Below are 23678 nucleotides of genomic sequence, written 5' to 3'. Positions count from 1 at the left end.
ATCCCTAGCCATTGGGGATTCATGACACATAGTATGCAAATCTTTTCATGGCCAAGCTTGAAAGCGACTTTTTGTCCTCATGTCCCATCAGGCCTCTGGCGTACTACCGCTACATTGATGACATTTTAATCATCTGGACGGATTCTGAACCACAGCTAAAGACGTTCCATGAACAGTTTAATCAATTTCACCCTACCATCAACTTGACACTCAACTACTCCTGTACTGAAATTAACTTTTTGGACACCATTATTAAAGGGAACCTGTCACCACGTTTTTGGAAGATGGGATAAAAATAGCGTTAAATAGGGGCAGAGGTGGGCGTTACATTAGTGTGTGTGTTATGCGTTTATCACCCACCTAAGTTGCCGAAATAACTTTGCAAAGTCTCCGTTTTCGCCTGTCAATCAGGCTGGTCAGGTCGCATGGGCGTTGTCTTCCCCCAGATTTGGCGTAGTTTTCCGTTGGTGGCGTAGTGGTGTGCGCATGCCCAAAGTCCGGAATCCTCTTCCAGGGGATTTAAAATAGCGCGGTGTTCGTTATTGCATTGGTGATCGGTGGGCGCGGCCATCTTCCTTTGGCCGCGCGTGCGCAGAAGCGGCGCTCTGCTGGCCGCGGCTTCAGGAAAATGGCCGCCGCGATATCCATCTGCGCACGCGCGGCATCCCGCGGCCATTTTCCTGAAGCCGCGGCCAGCAGAGCGCCGCTTCTGCGCACGCGCGGCCAAAGGAAGATGGCCGCGCCCACCGATCACCAATGCAATAACGAACACCGCGCTATTTTAAATCCCCTGGAAGAGGATTCCGGACTTTGGGCATGCGCACACCACTACGCCACCAACGGAAAACTACGCCAAATCTGGGTGAAGACACCACGCCCATGTGACCTGACCAGCCTGATTGACAGGCGAAAACGGAGACTTTGCAAAGTTATTTCGGCAACTTAGGTGGGTAATAAACGCATAACACACACACTAATGTAACGCCCACCTCTGCCCCTATTTAACGCTATTTTTATCCCATCTTCCAAAAACGTGGTGACAGGTTCCCTTTAAAGAAGTTGTCCACTACTATAACCTTTTTTTTTTTTTTCATATAACTTGCCCTTATGTGCCACTGAAAACATCTACTGTGTTTATTTTAGCAATATTACCTTTTATCATGCTGTAGCAGCACATCTTTAGTGCTGGATCCAGCTCTCATGGGGTTAATCGACAACTTCCTTTCTCCTGACTTACTGTGCTCTAATACTACAAGTTCCATGATGCATTGCACTCGCCTGTAACTCTGCACCTGGAACACCCACTCCAAAACACACCCCAACCCCTCCCTCCTCTATCTTCAAAAAGATTTGTGAGGTAATTTCTGTCCAACCTCCTCTTTTACATTTGTCCAACCCACACTCCATTACACACAGATAGATAGATAGATAGATAGATAGATAGATAGATAGATAGATAGATAGATAGATAGATAACAAATAGATAGATATGGGATATATAGATAGATATGGGACAGATAGATAGATAGATAGATAGATAGATAGATAGATAGATAGATAGATAGATAGATAGATAGATATGGGATGGATAGAAAGATACAGAGATACATCTATATATCTATGTCTATTTCCATAGATATGTCTATATCCATGTTTCTAAACCCCTTCACCCCTGGAGCTTTTTTCGTTTATCGCTCCCCTTCTTTCCAGAGCCATAATTTTTCCGTCAATATGGCCATGTGAGGGCTTATTTTTTGCGGGACAAGTTCTACTTTTGAACGACACCATTGGTTTTACCATGTCGTGTAACAGAAAATGTGAAAAAAATTCAAAGTGCAATGAAATTGCAAAAAAAGTGCAATCCCACACTTGTTTTTTCCTTGGCTTTTTTTGCTAGGTTCACGAAATGCTAAGGCTGTGTGCACACATTGCGGATTTGATTGCAGATCCGCAGCGTTTTTTGCCGCACTGAATTGCATCAAATCCGCAGTGTAGTGCACAACCAATGTAAGTCTATGGGAGCCGCAGACTTGTGCACATGCTGCGGAAAAAGCCGCACCGAAACGCAGCTTTTTTCTCTCGCAGCATGTCACTTCTTTTGTGCGGAACTGGAGCGTTTCTGCACCCTTAGACTTTCATTGAGTCGGGCACATCCGCAGCAAAACCGCAGATGTAAAAAAGATCTGCAGTTTAGATGCGGATGTGGGTCCGAGAAATGCTGCAGCTCGGGAGGAGGGAAGTGTGTGGGCGTAATGTGGGCGGTGACTGTGTGCGTGTATGTGCTTGCTGGGTCTGCGGGCTGTTCGGATGTGTGCGGCGCTGTGCGGGACTGTTCAGGTGTGTGCGGGGTCTGCGGGCTGTTCGGATGTGTGCGGGTCTGTTCAGATGTGTACAGCCCTGTGCGCAACCACACCAAAAGCGAATTAAAAAATGCATCAAAACCGTGCAAAAAACTGCATAAAAAACGCATCAAAACTGCAAAAAAAGACATCAAAACTGCACCAAAAGCTGCATCAAAACCGCACCAAAATTGCATCAACACTGCAACAAAACCGCACCAAAAACTGCATCAAAACTGCGCAAAAACCGCATCAACACCGTACCAAAAACTCCATCAAAACCACACCAAAAACTGCATCAAAACCGCACCAAAACTGCAAAACTGCACCAGGTTTTCATGCAGTTTTTGGTGCAGTTTTGATGCTTTTTTTGGTGCGGTTTATGCGCGGTTTTAATGTCGTTTTTGGAAATAAATAAATAAATGGAAAATGTGCATGATTTGAATGGAAACATGCATGAAAAAACGGATTCCAAGGCCGGATTCATCATTTCACATCTCAGTTTCATACTTTTTTTGCCGGATCCGTCGCTGTGCGTTTTTTCACCAGACAGAAAAAACGTTCCTCTGTATGTGTTTTCCGTCCGGCGGAAACAGCTTTTTTGACGGATCTGGCAAAAAACGGATGAAACGTGTGGCCATCAGGCGCAATCTGGCGCTAATACAACTCTATGAGAAAAAAACGGATCCGGCGGAAAAAAATGGATCCGTTTTTTTCATAACTCGCCGGATTGTGCCTCACGGCAAAAACCTGATGTGTGAAAGCAGCCAAATATATGGATAGATACATCTATGTATCTATAGATGTATCTATCTATAAATATATCTATGGATAGATATATCCAAAGATATATAATAGAAAGGCCGATGTTTCTAAGGCCTCTTTCACACTAGCGTCGTGCACTGCACGTCGCAATGCGTCGTAGAGGAGAAAAAACGCATCCTGCAAAGTTGCCCGCAGGATGCGTTTTTTCTCCATAGACTTTTATTAGCGACGCATTGCAACGCAGTGCCACACGTCGCAACCATTGTGCGACGGTTGCGCCGTGTTTTGGCGCACCGCCTGCACAAAAAAAGTTATATGTAACTTTTTTTGTGCGTCAAGTCCACCATTTTCGACCGCGCATGCGCGGGCGAAACGTAGCCCCCTCCTCCCCGGACCTTGCAATGGGGCAGCGGAAGCGTCTTAAGACTGCTTCTGATGCCCACGTCAGGCATTTTGTCACAGTATGCGTCGGTACATCGGGCCGACGCAGCGCGACGGCCCCGTACCGACGCTAGTGTGAAAGCAGCCTAAGGCTACTTTCACACTTGCGTTTTTAGCAATCAGTCTTTTTGGGAAAAAAACGGATCCTGCAAATGTGCTCGCAGGATGCGTTTTTTACCCATAGACTTGTATTAGTGATGGATCGCGACGGATGGCCACACGTCGCGTCCGTCGTGCAACGGATGCGTCGTGTTTTGGCGGACCGTTGGAACGAAAAAACGTTCAAGTGAAAGTTTTTTTGTCCGTCACGTCCGCCATTTTCTACTGCGCATGCACGGCCAAAACTACGCCCCCTCCTCCCCGGACTTCAGATTGGGCAGCGGATGCGTTGAAAAACTGCATCCGCTGCCCACGACGTGCACAAATTTCACAACGTGCATCAGTACGTAGGCCCGACGCATAGCAACGGACCTGTACCGACGCAAGGGTGAAATAGGCCTTTATGAGCGTTTAATTTAATAAAAAAACGGAAAAAAACGGCATGGGCTCCCACGCAATTTTCTGCGCCAGAGGGGGAAAGCCGACGGCAGGGGGCCAATATTTGTATCCTGCTATGAATATCAGCCCGCAGCTGTCTGCGTAGCCTTTACTGGCTATTAAATTAGGGGCACCCCCAAAAAATGACGTGGGGTCCCCCCATATTTTATAGCCAGAAAGGCTACGCAGACAGCTGCGGGCTGATATTCATAGCCTAGAGAGGGGCCATGGATATTGCCCCCCCCGGCTACAAATACCAGTCCGCAGCCACCCCGGAAATGGCGCATCTGTAAGATGTGCCAATTCCGGCACTTAGCCCCTCTCTTCCCACTCCCGTGTAGCGGTGGGATATGGGGTAATAAGGGGTTAATGTCACCTAGCTATTGTAAGGTGACATTAAGCCGGGTTAATAACGGAGAGGCGTCAATAAGACGCCTATCCGCTATTAATCCAATAGTAATAAAGGGTTAATAAAACATAAAAACATTAGGAAAAAAGTATTTTAATAATCTTCATTTAACCATACTTACCATACTTCAGCGCCTGCAAAAAACGTAAAATAATAAACCGTATACTACCTGTCCGCCGTAGTCCAATTAATAACGAGTGTCCCACGACGATCTCCCCTATAGAACAGTGACATTGGGTGATGTCACTGCTCTATAGGACCCTCAGTGACACACTGACAGGAGACAATGGCTCCTGCAGTGCATCACTGAGAGGTTACACTGGTCTCACTTTATGGCAAAAAGCTGCATGGGAACTTTTTCACACAGCAATGCCAAAAATGAGACCAGGGACTATTTTCTCACAGGGGCGTAGGAATACATTGTGAGGAATACATTGTGGAAGGATACCTTCCTCCCCTCATTGTGTTCCTGGAGCCCCTGGAGAGCAGTCGCATCAGCAGATGCTCCTGCTTTCCACGGGAGATTGTCGTGGGACACTCATTTTTATTGGATTTCTGCGGATCAGGGAGTATATTGTTTGTTTATTATTTTAATATTTTTTATAGGTGACACTGGCTTCGGGGAACAAAGTGACAAGTGATGGTGAGTATGTAATCTATGTTATATGTACTGTATGTCTGTATGTATGTTGTATGTATGTACTGTATGTGGCATGTCACATGATGTCACATGCTGCATGTCATTGCATGGTGCATGTCGTCGCATGTTGCATGTCGCATGCTGCATGTCACATGTCGTCGCATGTCGCATGTTGTCACATGTCGCATGGTGCATGTCGCATGCTGCATTTCACATGTCGTCGAATGTCGTCGCATGCTGCATGTCACATGGTGCATGTTGTCGCATGCCGTCGCATGCTGCATGTGACATGCTGCATGTCGTTGAATGTCACCGCATGTTGCATGCCATCACATGTCGCATGGTGCATGTCGCATGATGTCACATGTTGCATGTCGTCGCATGTCATTGCATGGTGCATGTTGTCGCATGTCGCCACATGTCGCATGGTGCATGTCGTCGCATGCTGCATGTCTTTGCATGTTGTCACATGGTGCATGTCGCATGCTGCATGTCACATGGTGCATGTCGCATGCTGCATGTCGTTGAATGTCACCGCATGTTGCATGCCATCACATGTCGCATGGTGCATGTCGCATGATGTCACATGTTGCATGTCGTCGCATGTCATTGCATGGTGCATGTCGTCGCATGTCGCCACATGTCGCATGGTGCATGTCGTCGCATGCTGCATGTCTTTGCATGTTGTCACATGGTGCATGTCGCATGCTGCATGTCACATGGTGCATGTCGCATGCTGCATGTCACATGGTGCATGTCGTCGCATGTCACATGTCGCATGCCGTCGCATGGTGCATGCCGTTGCATGTCACATGTCGTCGCAAGGTGCATGTCATTGCATGTCACATGGTGCATGCAGTCGCATGCTGCATGTCGCCGAATGTCGCCGCATGTCATCACATGTCGCATGTCACATGTTGCATGTCGTCGCATGGCGCATGTCGCATGTTGTCACATGTCGCGGCATGCTGCATGTTGTCACATGTCGTATGATGCATGTCACATGCTGCATGTCGTCGCATGGTACATGTTGCATGCTGTCACATGTCGTCGCATGCTGCATGCCTCATGTCCTGTATGTGTGTTCTATGTATGTATTGTGTATGTGTTGTTTTTTTTTTACATTCAACACATTAGCCGGATGATGGGACTACTACTGTCCCATCATTGGCTAATGTGTCACTCACTGTCACTGTAGCAGGCAGAGCCCGATGGGACTTGTAGTCCCATCGGACCATGCCTGCACATAGACACGCCGCCGCAGCCACACAGCCCCGCAGACCCCCGCACACTCCAGCACTGACCCCCGCCATTGCACCGGCCGCCGACGCACCGGCCACGGCACCGGCCACCGACGCACCGGCCGCCGCCACAGCACCGGCCACCACGGCATCGGCCACCACCGACGCACCAGCCGCCGCCGCACCGGCCGCCACCGCCACGCCACCGGCCGCGGCCGATGCACCGGCCGCCGCCGCCGATGCACCGGCCGCACATCTCGGCACATGAGTGCGGCCGGCCAGCAGATCCCAGCACAGCCCCGCCCGCACCCAGCACAGCCCCGCAGGCAGCTCACATTCCCGCCCACAGCCCAGTCACTCGAGTGACTGCTGCCTGTGGAGCCTTGGTCAAGCCTGTTGCTGACGTCACGTCAATTTCCAGAGTCTGGAAATTGACGTGACGTCGGCAGAAATAAGCGGCGGCTGCAGCCTGGGGGTCACGTCACCCGGACTCAGCCGCTGCCATAGCGCCGCTCACAGGCGAAAACGGCAACAGAAGGTATTTACACAAATCATTAGGGGCCCCGGGGGGATACATTGGGGGTTAACTGAAAGTAGTGGACAACCCCTTTAAGCTTCAGAACAATAAAATAGAGACATCCCTGTATCAGAAGCCAATCGACCGTCCAACATACCTTAAATGGGACAGTTTCCATCCAAAACACATAAAAAACTCCATTGTCTACAGCCAAGCCATCAGATACAATCGTATATGTTCCAACCCAATGGATAGGGATGAACACCTTGGTCACCTCAGAAAGACCTTTTTGAATCAGGGCTACCATCCAAGAACAATTGAAAACCAGATTACAAGAGCCACCAGAATATCAAGGAATCACCTGCTACATTACAAAGCTAAAGAAGAAAATAACCAGGTACCTCTAGTAGTTACCTACAATCCAAATCTGGAGGTGCTAAGGGGAGCTGCACGGAAATTACAACCTTTACTACAAAAAGATGCCCGCTTACGATCCATTTTCCCAGACCCCCCACTACTGTGTTTTAGACAGCCCCCAAATCTAAGAAGCATCATTGTCAAGAGCTCCCTGTCCTCTCCAACAGCTGCAGGTACCTTTCCCTGCAATCAGAAAAAATGTAAAACCTGTCCATTCATATTGACCATGGACAAGATAAAGATCCCCAACTCACATCAGGACTACAAGATACCAGGAACTTTCAGCTGCGTCACCCCTAATGTGGTGTACCTAATTATTTGTACTAAATGTCCAACTGGGGGTCTGTATGTGTGGGAGACAGGGCAAAAGCTTAGAACTAGAATGAATTCTCACCGCCATACAATAAGAGAAAAAAGAATGGATCTACCTGTGGCAATACATTTTTGTCTCCCAAATCATAGCATTATGGACATGAAATTACGTGTGTTGAAAAGTAACTTCAAAACTCAGAGAGACAGAAGAGTCTGGGAATATAAACTGATGACGACCTTTGACTGTCTTAGTGGTGGAATGAATGTGTCGCATGGATTTATGTCTTTTCACATCAACTAAGGAACTTGCCCCTCAGACTATGAGGGGTCATCACAACACAGACCCCAATCAGAGGACAATAAAACATTCCTTATCTAAGAACTGGCCCAACATTTATGGACATAACTGTTTATCACTCATGGTAATTCTGCTTCATGCCACCTGTCTTATCCATGTTTTTTTTTTTTTTCTCTGCTATGTTGTGCATAAATATGTGATTGTATTAGTCTATGCCTGATGAAGAGACCTGTGTAGTCTCGAAAGCTTGCAATTTGTTACCATCTTTTCAGTTAGCCATTAACCCCTTCACCCCCAAGGGTGGTTTGCACGTTAATGACCAGGCCAATTTTTACAATTCTGACCACTGTCCCTTTATGAGGTTATAACTCTGGAACGCTTCAACGGATCTTGGCGATTCTGACACTGTTTTCTGGTGACATATTGTACTTCATGTTAGTGGTAAAATTTATTCGATATAACTTGTGTTTATTTGAGAAAAAAATGGAAATTTGGCGAAAATTTTGAAAATTTTGAAATTTTCCAAATTTGAATTTTTATGCCCTTAAATCACAGAAATATGTCACGCAAAATACTTAATAAGTAACATTTCCCACATGTCTACTTTACATCAGCACGATTTTGGAACCAAAATTTTTTTTTGTTAGGGAGTTATAAGGGTTAAAAGTTGACCAGCAATTTCTCATTTTTACAACACCATTTTTTTTTTAGGGACCACATCTCATTTGAAGTCATTTTGAGGGGTCTATATGATAGAAAATACCCAAGTGTGACACCATTCTAAAAACTGCACCCTTCAAGGTGCTCAAAACCACATTCAAGAAGTTTATTAACCCTTCAGGTGTTTCACAGGAATTTTTGGAATGTTTAAATAAAAATGAACATTTAACTTTTTTTCACACAAAATTTATTTCAGCTCCAATTTGTTTTATTTTACCAAGGGTAACAGGAGAAAATGGACCCCCAATGTTGTTGTAAAATTTGTCCTGAGTATGCTGATACCCCATATGTGGGGGTAAACCACTGTTTGGGCACATGGCAGAGCTCGGAAAGAAAGGAGCGCCATTTGACTTTTCAATGCAAAATTGACTGGAATTGAGATGGGACGCCATGTTGCGTTTGGAGAGCCCCTGATGTGCCTAAACATTGAAACCCCCCACAAGTGACACCATTTTGGAAAGTAGACCCCCTAAGAAACTTATCTAGATGTGTGGTGAGCACTTTGACCCACCAAGTGCTTCACAGAAGTTTATAATGCAGAGCCATAAAAATAAAAAATCATATTTTTTCAGAAAAATGATCTTTTCGCACCCAATTTTTTATTTTCCCAAGGGTAAGAGAAGAAATTAGACCACAAAAGATGTTGTGCAATTTGTCCTGAGTACGCTGATACCCCATATGTGGGTGTAAACCATTGTTTGGGCATATGGCAGAGCTCGGAAGGGAAGGAGCGTCATTTGACTTTTCAATGCAAAATTGACTGGAATTGAGATGGGATGCCATGTTGCATTTGGAGAGCCCCTGATGTGCCTAAACATTGAAACCCCCCACAAGTGACACCATTTTGGAAAGTAAACCCCTTAAGGAACTTATCTAGATGTGTGGTGAGCACTTTGACCCAACAAGTGCTTCACAGAAGTTTATAGTGCAGAGCCGTAAAAATAAAAAATCATATTTTTTCACAAAAATGATTTTTTTCGCCCCCAATTTTTTATTTTCCCAGGGGTAAGAGAAGAAATTAGGCCACAAAAGTTGTTGTGCAATTTGTCCTGAGTATGACGATACCCCATATGTGGGGGTAAACCACTGTTTGGGTGCATAGTAGAGCTCAGAAGTGAAGGAGCGCCATTTTACTTTTCAATGCAAAATTGACTGGAATTAAGATGGGACGCCATGTTGCGTTTGGAGAGCCCCTGATGTGCCTAAACATTGAAACCCCCCACAAGTGACACCATTTTGTAAAGTAGACCCCATAAGGAACTTATCTAGATGTGTGGTGAACACTTTGACCGACCAAGTGCTTCACAGAAGTTTATAATGCAGAGCCGTAAAAATAAAAAATCATATTTTTTCACAAAAATGATCTTTTTGCCCCCAATTTTTTATTTTCCCAAGGGTAAGAGAAGAAATTAGACCACAAAAGTTGTTGTGCAATTTGTCCTGAGTACGAAGATACCCCATATGTGGGGGTAAACCACTGTTTGGGCGCATAGCAGAGCTCGGAAGGGAAGGAGCACCGTTTGACTTTTCAATGCAAAATTGACTGGAATTGAGATGGGACACCATGTCGCGTTTGGAAAGCCCCTGATGTGCCTAAACATTAAACCCCCCCACAAGTGACACTATTTTGGAAAGTAGACCCCCTAAGGAACTTATCTAGATGTGTTTTGAGAGCTTTGAACCCCCAAGTGTTTCACTACAGTTTATAACGCAGAGCCGTGAAAATAATTTTTATTTTTTTTTTTCACAAAAATGATTTTTTAGCCTCCAGTTTTGTAATTTCACAAGGGTAACAGGATAAATTGGACCCCAAAAGTTGTTGTCCAATTTGTCCTGAGTACGCTGATGCTCCATATGTGGGGGGAACCACTGTTTGGGCGCATGGCAGAGCTCGGAAGGGAAGGAGCGCCATTTGGAATACAGACTTAGATGGATTGGTCTGCAGGTGTCACGTTGCATTTGCAGAGCCCCTGATGTACCCAAACAGTACAAACCCCCCACAAGTGACCCCATATTGGAAACTAGACCTCCCAAGGAACTTATCTAGATGTGTTGTGAGAACTTTGAACCCCCAAGTGTTTCACTACAGTTTACAACGCAGAGCCGTGAAAATAAAAATTCTTTTTTTTTTCACAAAAATAATTTTTAGCCCCCAGTTTTGTATTTTTCCCAGGGTAACAGGAGAAATTGGACCCCAAAAGTTGCTGTCCAATTTGTCCTGAGTACGCTGATACCCCGTATGTGGGGGGGAACCACTGTTTGGGCACATAGCAGAGCTCGGAAGGGAAGGAGCGCCATTTGAAATGCAGACTTAGATGGATTGGTCTGCAGGCATCACGTTGCATTTGCAGAGCCCCTGATGTACCCAAACAGTAGAAACCCCCCACAAGTGACCCCATATTGGAAACTAGACCTCCCAAGGAACTTATCTAGATGTGTTATGAGAACTTTGAACCCCCAAGTGTTTCACTACAGTTTACAACGCAGAGCCGTGAAAATAAAAAATCCTTTTTTTTTCCCACAAAAATGATTTTTAACCCCCCAAATTTTTATTTTCCCAAAGATAACAAGAGAACTTGGACCCCAAAAGTTGTTGTCCAATTTGTCCCGAGTACGCTGATACCCCATATGTTGGGGTAAACTCCTGTTTGGGCACACGGGAGAGCTTGGAAGAGAAGGAGCACTGTTACTGTTGCTTTTTCAACGCAGAATTGGCTGGAATTGAGATCGGACGCCATGTCGCATTTGGAGAGCCCCTGATGTGCCTGAACAGTGGAAACTCCCCAATTCTACCTGAAACCCTAATCCAACAACACCCCTAACCCTAATCCCAACGGTAACCCTAACCACACCCCTAACCCTGACACACCCCTAATTCTAATCCTAACCCTAATCCCAACCGTAAATGTAATCCAAACCCTAACCCTAACTTTAGCCCCAACCCTAACCCTAACTTTAGCCCCAACCCTAACTTTAGCCCCAACCCTAACCCCAACCCTAGCCCTAACCCTAGCCCTAACCCTAACCCTAGCCCTAACCCTAGCCCCAACCCTAGCCCTAACCCTAGCCCTAACCCTAACACTAGCCCTAATGGGAAAATGGAAATAAATATATTTTTTAAATTTTATTATTTTTCCCTAACTAAGAGGGTGATGAAGGAGGGTTTGATTTACTTTTATAGCGTTTTTTATATCGTTTTTTTATGATTGGCAGCTGTCACACACTAAAATACGCTTTTTTATAGCAAAAAAGTTTTTGCGCCTCCACATTTTGAGACCTATAATTTTTCCATATTTTGGTCCACAGAGTCATGTGAGGTCTTGTTTTTTGCGGGACGAGTTGACGTTTTTATTGGTAACATTTTCGGACATGTGACAGTTTTTGATCACTTTTTATTCTGATTTTTGTGAGGCAGAATGACCAAAAACCAGCTATTCATGAATTTATTTTGGGGGAGGCGTTTATACCATTCCGCGTTTGGTAAAATTGATAAAGCAGTTTTATTCGTCGGGTCAGTACGATTACAGTGATATCTTATTTATATCATTTTTTTATGTTTTGGCGCTTTTATACGATAAAAGCTATTTTATAGAAAAAATAATTATTTTGGCATCGCTTTATTCTGAGGACTATAACTTTTTTATTTTTTTGCTTATGATGCTGTGTGGTGGCTCGTTTTTTGCGGGACAAGATGATGTTTTCAGCGGTACCATGGTTATTTATATGCGTCTTTTTGATCGTGTGTTATTCCACTTTTTGTTTGGCGGTATGATAATAAAGCGTTGTTTTTTGGCTCGTTTTTTTTTTTTTTCTTACGGTGTTCACTGAAGGGGTTAACTAGTGGGACAGTTTTATAGGTTGGGTCGTTTCGGACGCGGTGATACTAAATATGTGTACCTTTATTGTTTTTTTTGTTTTTTTTTATAAAGAAATGTATTTATGGGAATAATATTTTTTTTTCTTTATTTAGGAATTGTTTTTTTTTACACATGTGGAAATTTTTTTTAAAACTTTTTTACTTTGTCCCAGGGGGGGACATCACAGATCGCCGATCTTACAGTTTGCATAGCACTCTGTGAGATCGGCGATCTCGCTCATCGCAGCAGGCTTACAGAGCTGCAGCTGCAGCCTGCTCCTGACCCGGAAGTAATCCCTGCAGGACCCAGATGAAGCCCCGCGGCCATTTTGGATTTGGGGCCTGCAGGGAGGAGACGCTCGGTACAAGGTGAGTACATTCCCTTGTACCGATCGTCTCAGGGAAGCCCGCAGGGAGCCTCCTCCCTGCGCGATGCTTCCCTGTACCGCCGGCACACTGCGATCATGTTTGATCGCGGTGTGCCAGGGGTTAATGTGCCGGGGGCGGTCCGTGACCACTCCTGGCACATAGTGCCGGATGTCAGCTGCGATAGGCAGCTGACACCCGGCCGCGATCGGCCGCGCTCCCCCCGTGAGCGCGGCCGATCGCTATGATGTACTATCCCGTCGGTGGTCATACGGGCCCACCCCACCTCGACGGGATAGTACATCAGATGTCAGAAAGGGGTTAAAAGGTATCAACCACTGAGGACTCTCAATTCTAAACATTTTTCTATCTACTGGCTAACACGGTACCAAGACGTATATCTTTCCTGTACTGAATAAGCTGCAGAGGAAACCCGGATACATGGAGTGCACCAGCTGATCAGCTGTTCTGAGCCGCAGCTGCACGTTTCGTGGCTGTGTGAGTGGCACAACACATGCATGAATCACCAGTGTGTTGGGTTCTCCATGCATGTGTTGTGACTGTGACACAGCCGTGACACATGCAGCTATGGCTCAGAACAGCTGATCAGCCGGTGCGCTCCATGTATTCGGGTCCCCCCTGCAGTTTATTCGGTAAGCGCTATAGCTCATCTCTACTTAGAATGACTTTTTGTATGGTGGTTCAGCAACAGTATCACCACTAGAGGACTCTGATTCCTGAAACTGTGCACACAGGCCTGGACAACTACTTTCTTTCTTTTAATCAGAACTGTCCCTGAGCTGTGTGATGGCGTAGGTATATTGACCATTGTGGTGCCTCTCCTTTTATAACCTCTGATGAGATAATGCAACCAGCCAATCACAGTAATGCCACTACCAAGATGGCTATGGCATTACATTGAGTGGCAGGCAATCTCCGCATGTTTAGTGGTTATGTAACAGGCGCCAAACATGCAGGGATTTGAGTATTACACCTGAACATCAGACAATGCTCGTCAAGTGCTGAACACATCCCAGCGCCCATATACTTGAGTGATATCGGAGTATCACCGAGTACCTTCGCTCATCCCTAGATGTAACCTATTTTTTCCTGTAAATTTGACATAACCTGTCAGAGATGCTCAGTACAGAATCCCTATTGCAGATGTAAGCAGGAGCCTAATCTAAAATGGGATGTTACGTGACTAAACTTCTACGTGCAGTTTCTCATATGTTTTTAACAATGGTTGTTGAGAGGTTAATAATTAATATGTGTGTGTAAGGAGATGAAGTAGTATTACCTAGGGTGCTAATACTTAACATTGCTTGTGTAAGGTTTGCAAACTGGTAGTGAGATAAAAAAATGTATTTGGAATACTCTTGGTTGTCTAGGGTGGTGAAAAGGTTAAGTAATTTAGTTCAGGTTTCTGATGGTACTTTCTGATGTGCTGATTCATTTCATTCTGGTAACAGGCATCACTTGTAACTGCTTCCTCAATACAGAGTCATCCAAGTCATAAGTTCAATGACAGCTATATATGCAGCACCCCAGAGTCCTGGTCGTTGCAGTACTGTCACTCCACCGCTAAGGGGAGTGATGGTATGTCTGATGGCACTAAAGGAGTTCACCTGACCAGGTATCACAGACACACATTACACTTCACACTCCAGCCACCAGGGGGAGTGGTTCTATCTAGGAGGCCACTCCTCACACTTTGGTAAAACTGGGGGTTGGATAGGAAGTTAGAGAGAAAGTAGCTGGGAAGAGCTCGAGAGAGGACCTGTCAGGGATGGGATCCTGGCAAGGGACAGATCGTTACGGAGTTGTGCCTGTGCCTTACAGCGGCAGACTCCTAAGAAAGGACAAGAAGCGAGGTTTATTGTGGAGAAGTGAGAAACGGGAATACAGCAAAGAGGAGATAATACCAGAAGGAGTCGTGCCCCGAGAACAGCAACATCCTTCTGAGGCGCGCAGCCGGCGGCCGGAACGCCGAGAAAGTAAGAGACTCCACGCATTACTTTAAACTACGGCCGGGCAGTTAACTATAGGTTGGCTGTCTCACCATTACACCTAACGAAGACAATGGAGGCAAACTGTGGGAGAGGGGCGTCCCTAGGGCCCCTATAAAATAGCTCCAGGCCTACCCCGTCATACGGGTGCGTCCTAGCCATATCATCTGGGGGACGGAGAGAGAGAGAAAGAACAGAAATATACACGACAGTTGTGAGGACTATTCCGTGGTGCTCAGCAGGGAAGTACTACAACACACAGGCGCTAGAAGGTAGACACTGATTTCCACCTGCGAAGGGAACTCTGGATGTGCCTTCGGACCAGCCGGTCTCAGCCAGCCCTGTTAACAGTACTCTGGATTGAGGATCCTGAAGCCTTGAGTAAAGAGGTAAAGAGACTGCAACCCTGTGTCCTCGTTATTCACCGCGACCTACACCACGCACCGTCACCACACCTTTCATTGGACGCCCCTTAGCAGGGTCACGGACCAGGTCTAGTCACCGTGACAACCCTAGAACTGAGATAGAGAGGCCCGGTGCCGAGTACCCCGCGGCCCTGCATCTGGGGGCACTTCATATACAGTAAATCTCCTTTTAGTGGTGGTGGCAGTCAGGCATAATGTCAGTGTGTAACAGTATGGCAACTGAGATTCTTTATCTGGACTTGTTCACTCAGTCCGAGTGTAGTTCGTAAAAAAAGAGACGGCACTCACACCAATATTATTCAATGGGGCAGTGCATATGAGCAATTTTTTTCACTGACCGCATCTGCATGTGAAAACATAAATCTCAGCATACACTAGTTACTTCTGTATATCGGATGAAACTCATCCATTCAACTCTATAGGTAGGCAAGAAAAATTGGATGCCATTCCGAGCCAAGGTGACAAGTGAGAAAAAAATTGTCTGAGTTTTCTGAGTGAAAAACTGAATTATTTTTTCATGTGCTAGTGTGAACCTACCCTCTCAGTAAGTGTTCATGCCCATTTTGAGCTTTGTGAATAATTTTAAATTTCCAGAGGAGCATTTCATGACCTATCAGTTGCCTTACACCGGCATTTAGGCATGTCACTTTTCCCGTGAAAAAGTTACCCTTTAAGTTTTTGAACTAATAATGTAATACTTTTTTTTTTCTAAATCAAGTATTGCCAAGAATGTTTAGTTAGATGTTTACATGAACTTACATTTAACAGAATTTAGAAATGCCCGAGTAAATCTGGTGGCATATTCAAAATTTGTCTTGTGAACTTCACCGAGCTCCAGCAGATGATGTTCTGTGGGAGAACTTGGAAGTTCCTTGAGTTCAGTATTATTAGATGTTTTACCAATGAATACTACAAACAGAGCAAAACCTTTACACTTGGCTTCTAAAGATGCTTCCTTCAGAGTTTCTTTATCCCACTCGCTTGTTTCTCCAGATAAGATCATGATTATGGCCTTATTTTTCTTTAGGTCCGATGTTTTAGACATGATGTTTTCAAGCATCCATTTCAATGAATCCCCAAAGACAGGTGGATCTCGCAGGCGATGGGTGTTTTCCCGCAGTTGTCTCTTCATACGCTTTGTGTTACTGTATGTTGAAAAATCAAATTCAAGGTATGGCTTCCCTTGATTGCCTGCACTGAAGCCAGGGGGCGCACTACTGACCATGGCCACTCGAGCACCAGTTTTTGGAATATCAAGCGTGTCAATCACTGTACTGATGAAACTTCTTGCTGCTTCATATTCATTGAGATTCATGTTATAAGAACTATCCAGGAGAAAACCTACATCCATAGGCTTCATCAGTGCAGAATTATTTTTCCTGCACAATGTATCCGGCTTACATCTATCTGAAATGGAAGATAAACAATTTTGTAAGAACATAATTTTTTTGGGAGGGGTGGGGAACAAAATGTGAAAATGATCCTACAATACAATACATGTAATTTAGATAACAGCCATTACTTTCTACAGTGTAGGAACCTTATTTTGGATCATAGTCTAACAGCAGTTGTGTGTTGACCACAGGATCATCACAAAATGTAAGAATAACAAATGCAAATACATAAAGGTAAATTTAATTTTGCTCAAATGCAAATGTGTTTGTGTTATTGTTGGGTAATGCCTATCAACACATTTGGGTTGTTTTGTTTATGTCTTTGAGCACTACACTGTTTGCTATCTGTTATTATGTATTAAGGGTGCTCACTATTATATGGTGATCCCAAGACAAACAGACTTGGGGTCTTTTTTTACTTAAATGTATGCATTCTGGCTAAAATTCATTTATGAAGTCTGGCTTCTTTAAAAAATGTTGAAGTGTTTGGCTTCTACAGCCTCTATGAATCACAGTACATAGAGTGCTTTTAATCAAATCCATCAGAGCCTGTCTGATTACAGTATCTTTAACTCTTCTCAGACAGACAATAAACACATAACACGACAAACAGATATCCAGCACCATCCATTTGTTCAGGCTAAGAGGTGACCATTATATTCATATAATTTGGGAAACAAAATTCATATAGGGTCACAGATTTGTGTATTATTACCCAGGGGCACATCATTTGGTGGTAGAATGTCAAATAGAAAATACAACAACAGACAAAAATGAACAATACTGTACACAACACCAAAAATCAACCAGTCTTTTAAAGCCTGAGTGTGGAACCAACCTAAACTAGATTGATTTGGTTGTACAGTATATGAATGTAGAAGATCTTTCGATAGAGGAGCGATAAAGATTTCAAACTCTGCAGTCACATGTGCTCGCTGGCAGATTTGATTGTTAAAGGTAAGTAGGTTCAAAAACGTATTTTTTGTGATCCATTTAATATATACCTGTTATACCTGTCAACATCTTAGCACAAAAAGAACACAGAAAACAAAGGCCCAGAAACCAAAGAAATTCATAATTGTTGGCATATAACACTGTCTAAAGTTGTATTATCCTTTGAATGTCTTAATTATTTCCATATGATCAGTCACATACATAGCTGCACTTTTGGACTCACCATAACAAAGGGTGCACTTTAGTAAGGTTTGTACTTGTGGTTCAAACTGTTTTGCAGTTAACTCAATCAATGTCCCTGACCCTGAGTCATCGATCTATGGAAAGATTAAAAAGCTGATTTCAAAATCAAGTGTAGTTAATGGGAATCTCTAAGTAGGAGTACCATTTATACTTCATGTATGGTAACCCTGTAGAACAAAAGAAAGTCCAGCTCACCACAATCGACATTCCTGGAAACTCGGAGCACGGAACCGCTGTGTCAGGGCGTGAACAAACAGGAAAAGGAAGGAGATCCAGCTCAACGATATAGTGAAAAAAATCCGTAACTTTATTCACTTCAAATCATATAGGATGAAGGACGTAACATCAGCAAGCAATAAGAATAAAAACAAGATCCAAGATCAACGCGTTTCTGGTGACAAAGCACCCTTAGTCATCATGATACTTGGTATACGTCATGGCCCATACTTTTATACTGGTATCCGGCAAACACACCGGTATGACAATTGGTTGGCTTAATTATCCAGCAAAGTAGAGACACATGGGAATGAATACAAAACAGACATCATTGTAAAAGCAAGGCAAATATTCAAACTAGATGGAAAAGCAGAGATACAGAAAATACAAATATACAAAATCACATATAAAAGTTCAGGAAAATTACAAAAGGTGTAAAAATTTATAGAAATTTGAATATATACAATATATGGTGCAAATAATTTATATAGTTGTATGAATCTGGAATAATCCAATGTAAAAACTTGTTCACTAGAAAAAATTAATTAATTAATTGTCAAAAGAAAAAAGGAGAATGAAATTTAATTTAATTGAAGAAAAAATGAAAAATAATTAATAATATAGAAAATTTATTGAAGAATAATAATTTTGAACGAAAAAATAACGTTAATAATAATAATAATACATTGGATCATACCAGATTCTGACAAATACCTATGTCAGAAAGACAAATAATGGCAATATAATACTATATGCCATAATTCATAATGTATGAAAAGAGGCAACATAAGTTTATTCAGTACATTTACAATCATGAACATTTGTTGATTTAATTTAGTTTTGTCAGTTTAAATAGATAAGAGCAGAAATGTTCCAAGAAACTAACTAAAATTGAACACGAATGATTGCAGACAGCAATGTGCGCCTATTAAATTCAAAGATGTAATGTATAGAACCTCACAAAAAATGGAGCTATGAATTCCTTATGAGAATCATCTGTAAAATGTGAATGGAGGAACAAAATGAACAACAGCAAGCCCCCACAAATCGGAGGCTAATATATACAGGATAAGCTCGGTCGCAAATACAGACACCACCACAGTGCCGACACGGCTGGACAGCAAGAATTCAAGCCGTATAGTATTCCAATTCCAAGTTTACAACACTCATGAATTTGTGAATGGATATGGGTGAGGGAACAAGATAAACAACGGCAAGCCTCTCACAAATCAAAGGCTAACACATGTGAGATAAGCTCGAACGCAAATGCAGACACCATCATAATGCCGATACGGTCAGATGGTGAGAGAAGAGGAAAGGCAAATAAGCAAGATGCCATAAGTAAATATAGTAGACTATTTTGTTATATCATTCTACTATCGGGAAAGAGCAAATTCTACCCTATTAATGATATTGCTAAGTTAGTAGAATAAATTAAACAATTGACTGAGGAATACAACCAATATAATTGCTAATATGACAACCAATATAACAGGGAAATAACCCTAATACCTATATGTTGGCAAAAGCCTAGTAAAAAAGCATTATATCCTTTCTTTTATTCAGACCATGCGGTGTTCTAGTTCCAAGCTTAAAAATCCACCAGGTTTCTCTATTTCTGAGAGTTACCTCAATATCTCCTCCTCTAAATGGTTTGTGGGTTTTTTCGATCGCATAAATTCTGAGTGACTCAAGATTGGACTGGTGCTGGTTAATAAAGTGTTGTGAGACTTGTGAGGTGTTTCTATTGATGTTGATATTCTCAACATCATAGATGTGTTCTCGAATTCTTGTTTTCAGGGAACGTATAGTACTACCAACATATTTAAGATGACAAGCTATACACTCCATGATATAGACCACATTTTTGGTATTACAATTCAGGAATGTTTTAATAAAATAAGTATTCTGATTACCAACATCAGTGAAATCACGACATTTCAGCGAAAATTTGCAGGTTTTGCATGCTATAGCACCACATTTGTAAAAGCCCTTAGTACTGAGCCAATGAAAAGGCTGCGCAGAAGGAGCAGTAAGAGAACTTGATGATAAACTGGAGCCTAAAGAAGGCGCTTTTCTGGACACAATCCTGCATCCATTGTTCAATATCTCAGCAATATCGGGATCCTCTTTTAAGATAGTGAGATTATTGTAGATTAGTTTTTTAATTGAAGCAAATTGATTGCTGAACTGAAAGACCACGGTAATTGGATTTTGGGAAGGTGTACTTAAAATTTGTTTGTTTTGGAAACGTGGTCGCCGTGCGACAATTTTTTCTGCTCTTTGTAAATACCCCTTCCTATAGCCTCTCTGTGCAAGTCTGTCTTTTATACCAACCACTTCTTGGGAATAATCTTCCTGTGTGCTACAATTACGTTTTGCTCTCACCATCTCACCTACAGGAATGCTTTTTATTGTATGTTTAGGGTGGTGACTATTTGCCCGCAATATCGTGTTTCCCGCTGTAGTTTTACGAAAGGTGGAGGTAACAATGGGAGTATTGGAAATACCTTTCAATTTTAAATCCAGAAACTCTATACAAATGTGGTCTTGACGTGAAATAAAGCTGAGATTGAAGGGGTTACAATTAAAGTAGTCTGTTAAATCTTGCACGGTAGATACATCGGAATTCCAGATGATGATAATATCATCGATGTATCTACCGTACCAACGTATGCAGTTTTTAAATGGATTCTCAGAGCTATAAATATATGATTCTTCCCACCAACTCATTACCAAATTGGCAATGGAAGGCGAGTATTTAGCACCCATAGAAACACCACTAATTTGCATAAAATACGTTTGGTTGAAACAAAAGAAATTAGTGGTCATGAGGAAAGAAGTGACCTCTATGACATAAGATTGAAGGTCCAGAGAAAAATCACTATATTTTTGCATGTGAAATTTGAGTGCATATAACGCCACCTCGTATGGTATGGATGTATACAGCGAGGTAACATCTGAAGTGATCCATGAGAAATTGGGCTGCCAAATAAAATTCTCCATGAAATTAAGAACATCAGTGCTGTCTCTGAGATAGCCAGGTGTTCTCTGGACGAGAGGCTGGAGGAGCAGATCCAGCCACTCTCCCAGCCTCTCACCCAGAGACCCAATGCCTGACACAATTGGCCTCATTGGTGGTGGATATTTATTTTTGTGGGTTTTGGGTAAAGCATACAGTATTGGGGTCACCGGACTAGAAACTTTAAGGTAATCACTTTCCTTTTTATTAAAGAAACCCATACTGAAACCATCGTCTATAAGACTGAAAATTCTGCTCTTGATTAGTGAAGTGGGGTTAGCAGGCAAGCACTTGTACACAGTAAGATCGGAAAGCATGTTATTAACCCATGAGATATAATTATCCTTGTCCATTACGACAACGGAACCACCCTTGTCAGAGTTTTTGATGACAAGGTCATCATTATTTTGTAGTTCATGTAATGCCTTTTGTAATCTGGGTTTAAGGTTATTGTTGTACAAGTGTCTGTCTCGCACACCCTCTGAAAGACTTCTCAACTGAGATTCCATGACATTTTGGAATCTATCCATAGCAGGTTTACGTGACTGAACAGGATAGTAACGGGGGTTGGGTACCCTCATTAAGTTTTTCGGAGTATTGGTGTCATTACTCACATCCAAATTTTCATCCTGCAACTCTAATAAACACATAAGTGATAATTGATCTGGAAAATCAAAAGACTTAAAGACATTATCATTGGAATTAATATTGCAATTCATTTCTGTTGAATCATCTTTGAAATGCAGTTTTAAAGCAATGTTTCTAATAAATCTATTTACATCGCAGATAGTGGAAAAAAGATCAAAGTTGCGGCTAGGTACAAAATTAAGACCATATGATAAAAGTTCTTGTTGGTCATCTGTCAAAGAAATAGAAGAAATGTTCACAACATTGAAATGTCCTAGCGTTGGCGTCTGAGATGATATCTCGGAGGATTTCTGTTTATTTCGATGTTTCCTTCCTTTTCTCCGGTAAACCTTCTTTTGTTGGTAAATGGAGGTTTGCTTTTTTTGAAATAAGAGTTTTTTGAGCTTTGTGCAGGTTCGGAATCTGAGTCCTCTGTGACTCCAGTCGAGGTATCCAGGTCTGATGAACTGAACGTGACCTGTCTCTGCATGCGGTTTCTATAAGTGCGGTTTTTATGGGGTTTAAGAATTGATTTTTGGGATTGATTCATTTTATCCCATCTCCCCCATTCGTAAACCTGTTCATTGGCATAATCATAAAGGTCACGGTCCAGCTTGCGTCTTTTCATGTCCATAATATTTTCTTCTGCTTTGGAGATTTTAGAGTTACTAGTATTGATAAACTCATCAAATTGTGCAGATGTCATTTTGTCCTTTACCTCCTTGGTAGTAGTCTCGATGTCCTGCTGTAGTTTTGTTAAGGAATTTTCTTCATGTTGTATAATTAAAGCAATTAATTTCAGGGAACAATCAGATAGAATTGTGTTCCATTCCTGAACGAAAATGTCTGAGAACACAGTGCTCGGGATTTTTTTCAATCTCAGCCCTCTTGGGATAACATTTTTTTCTTTATAGTTTTTCAATGAACTGAGATCCCACCAAAGGCGATTTTCTTTGAGCATTAAAGATAATAAATTATCGAGTAATAAATCTTTGTTGTTAAATGTTGGAGTTTCCTCCATTGCTGACAGTGCAAACAATTTCTCTGCTTTGTTTTGTCTTTTCGACATGTCCATCTTATCAAGCCAAAGTCTATTGCGCTGATGTAAAAATGAGTCCTTTTGGCAGAATTATATATATGATAGGAGTCTAGGCGAGCACGGAGACACCAATAAATGAAATAGAACAAAAGAAAGTCCAGCTTAAATATTTGCCTTGCTTTTACAATGATGTCTGTTTTGTATTCATTCCCATGTGTCTCTACTTTGCTGGATAATTAAGCCAACCAATTGTCATACCGGTGTGTTTGCCGGATACCAGTATAAAAGTATGGGCCATGACGTATACCAAGTATCATGACTAAGGGTGCTTTGTCACCAGAAACGCGTTGATCTTGGATCTTGTTTTTATTCTTATTGCTTGCTGATGTTACGTCCTTCATCCTATATGATTTGAAGTGAATAAAGTTACGGATTTTTTTCACTATATCGTTGAGCTGGATCTCCTTCCTTTTCATGGTAACCCTGTACAGTAACTATTATCAGTATTATAGTACGGAACAACTACATGTAGAGTTACTGGTTGTCCTCATTATGGCAGTTCCTATACTATGGTGAGAAAATTCAATAGTTTCTCTACATCAGATCATTACACTGTAAACAGGATTCTAGAATGGAGATTACTAGAACGAGCTCGGTGCTGACGCTGAGTTACAATGGAATGTATGAACAGTGAATGATGATCTGGACTATAATAATGGTCTGTAACTCAGGATCGGTATAAGATAAGCAATATGATATATTTTACAAAATTAGGCCTTATGCATGTGGACGTATTTCGGAGTTTTGTGGTCCTCTGTACAACTCTAATTACATACTAAGGTTTTTGTTTGCCACATTTGTGTAAAACAAATCAACTGCATGTCATTTTAT

General features: G+C 42.6%; 1 protein-coding gene across 1 annotated transcript in view; it reads right to left on the bottom strand.

The window, feature by feature from the left end:
- The window catches only part of LOC143781992 (collagen alpha-6(VI) chain-like), a 217247-nt gene that overhangs the window by 44141 nt on the left and 149428 nt on the right, over positions 1-23678 (bottom strand). Inside the window, exons 35-36 of the mRNA XM_077269013.1 lie at positions 17864-17957; positions 16052-16699 (exon numbers count right to left, since the gene is read on the bottom strand). Coding sequence (XP_077125128.1) covers positions 16052-16699; positions 17864-17957 — 742 coding nt within the window. The remainder of the gene's footprint in view (positions 1-16051; positions 16700-17863; positions 17958-23678) is intronic.

This window comes from Ranitomeya variabilis, chromosome 6, assembly GCF_051348905.1.
Source record: "Ranitomeya variabilis isolate aRanVar5 chromosome 6, aRanVar5.hap1, whole genome shotgun sequence".
NCBI lineage: Eukaryota > Metazoa > Chordata > Amphibia > Anura > Dendrobatidae > Ranitomeya > Ranitomeya variabilis.
This window is presented reverse-complemented; position numbering and strand designations above follow the sequence as displayed.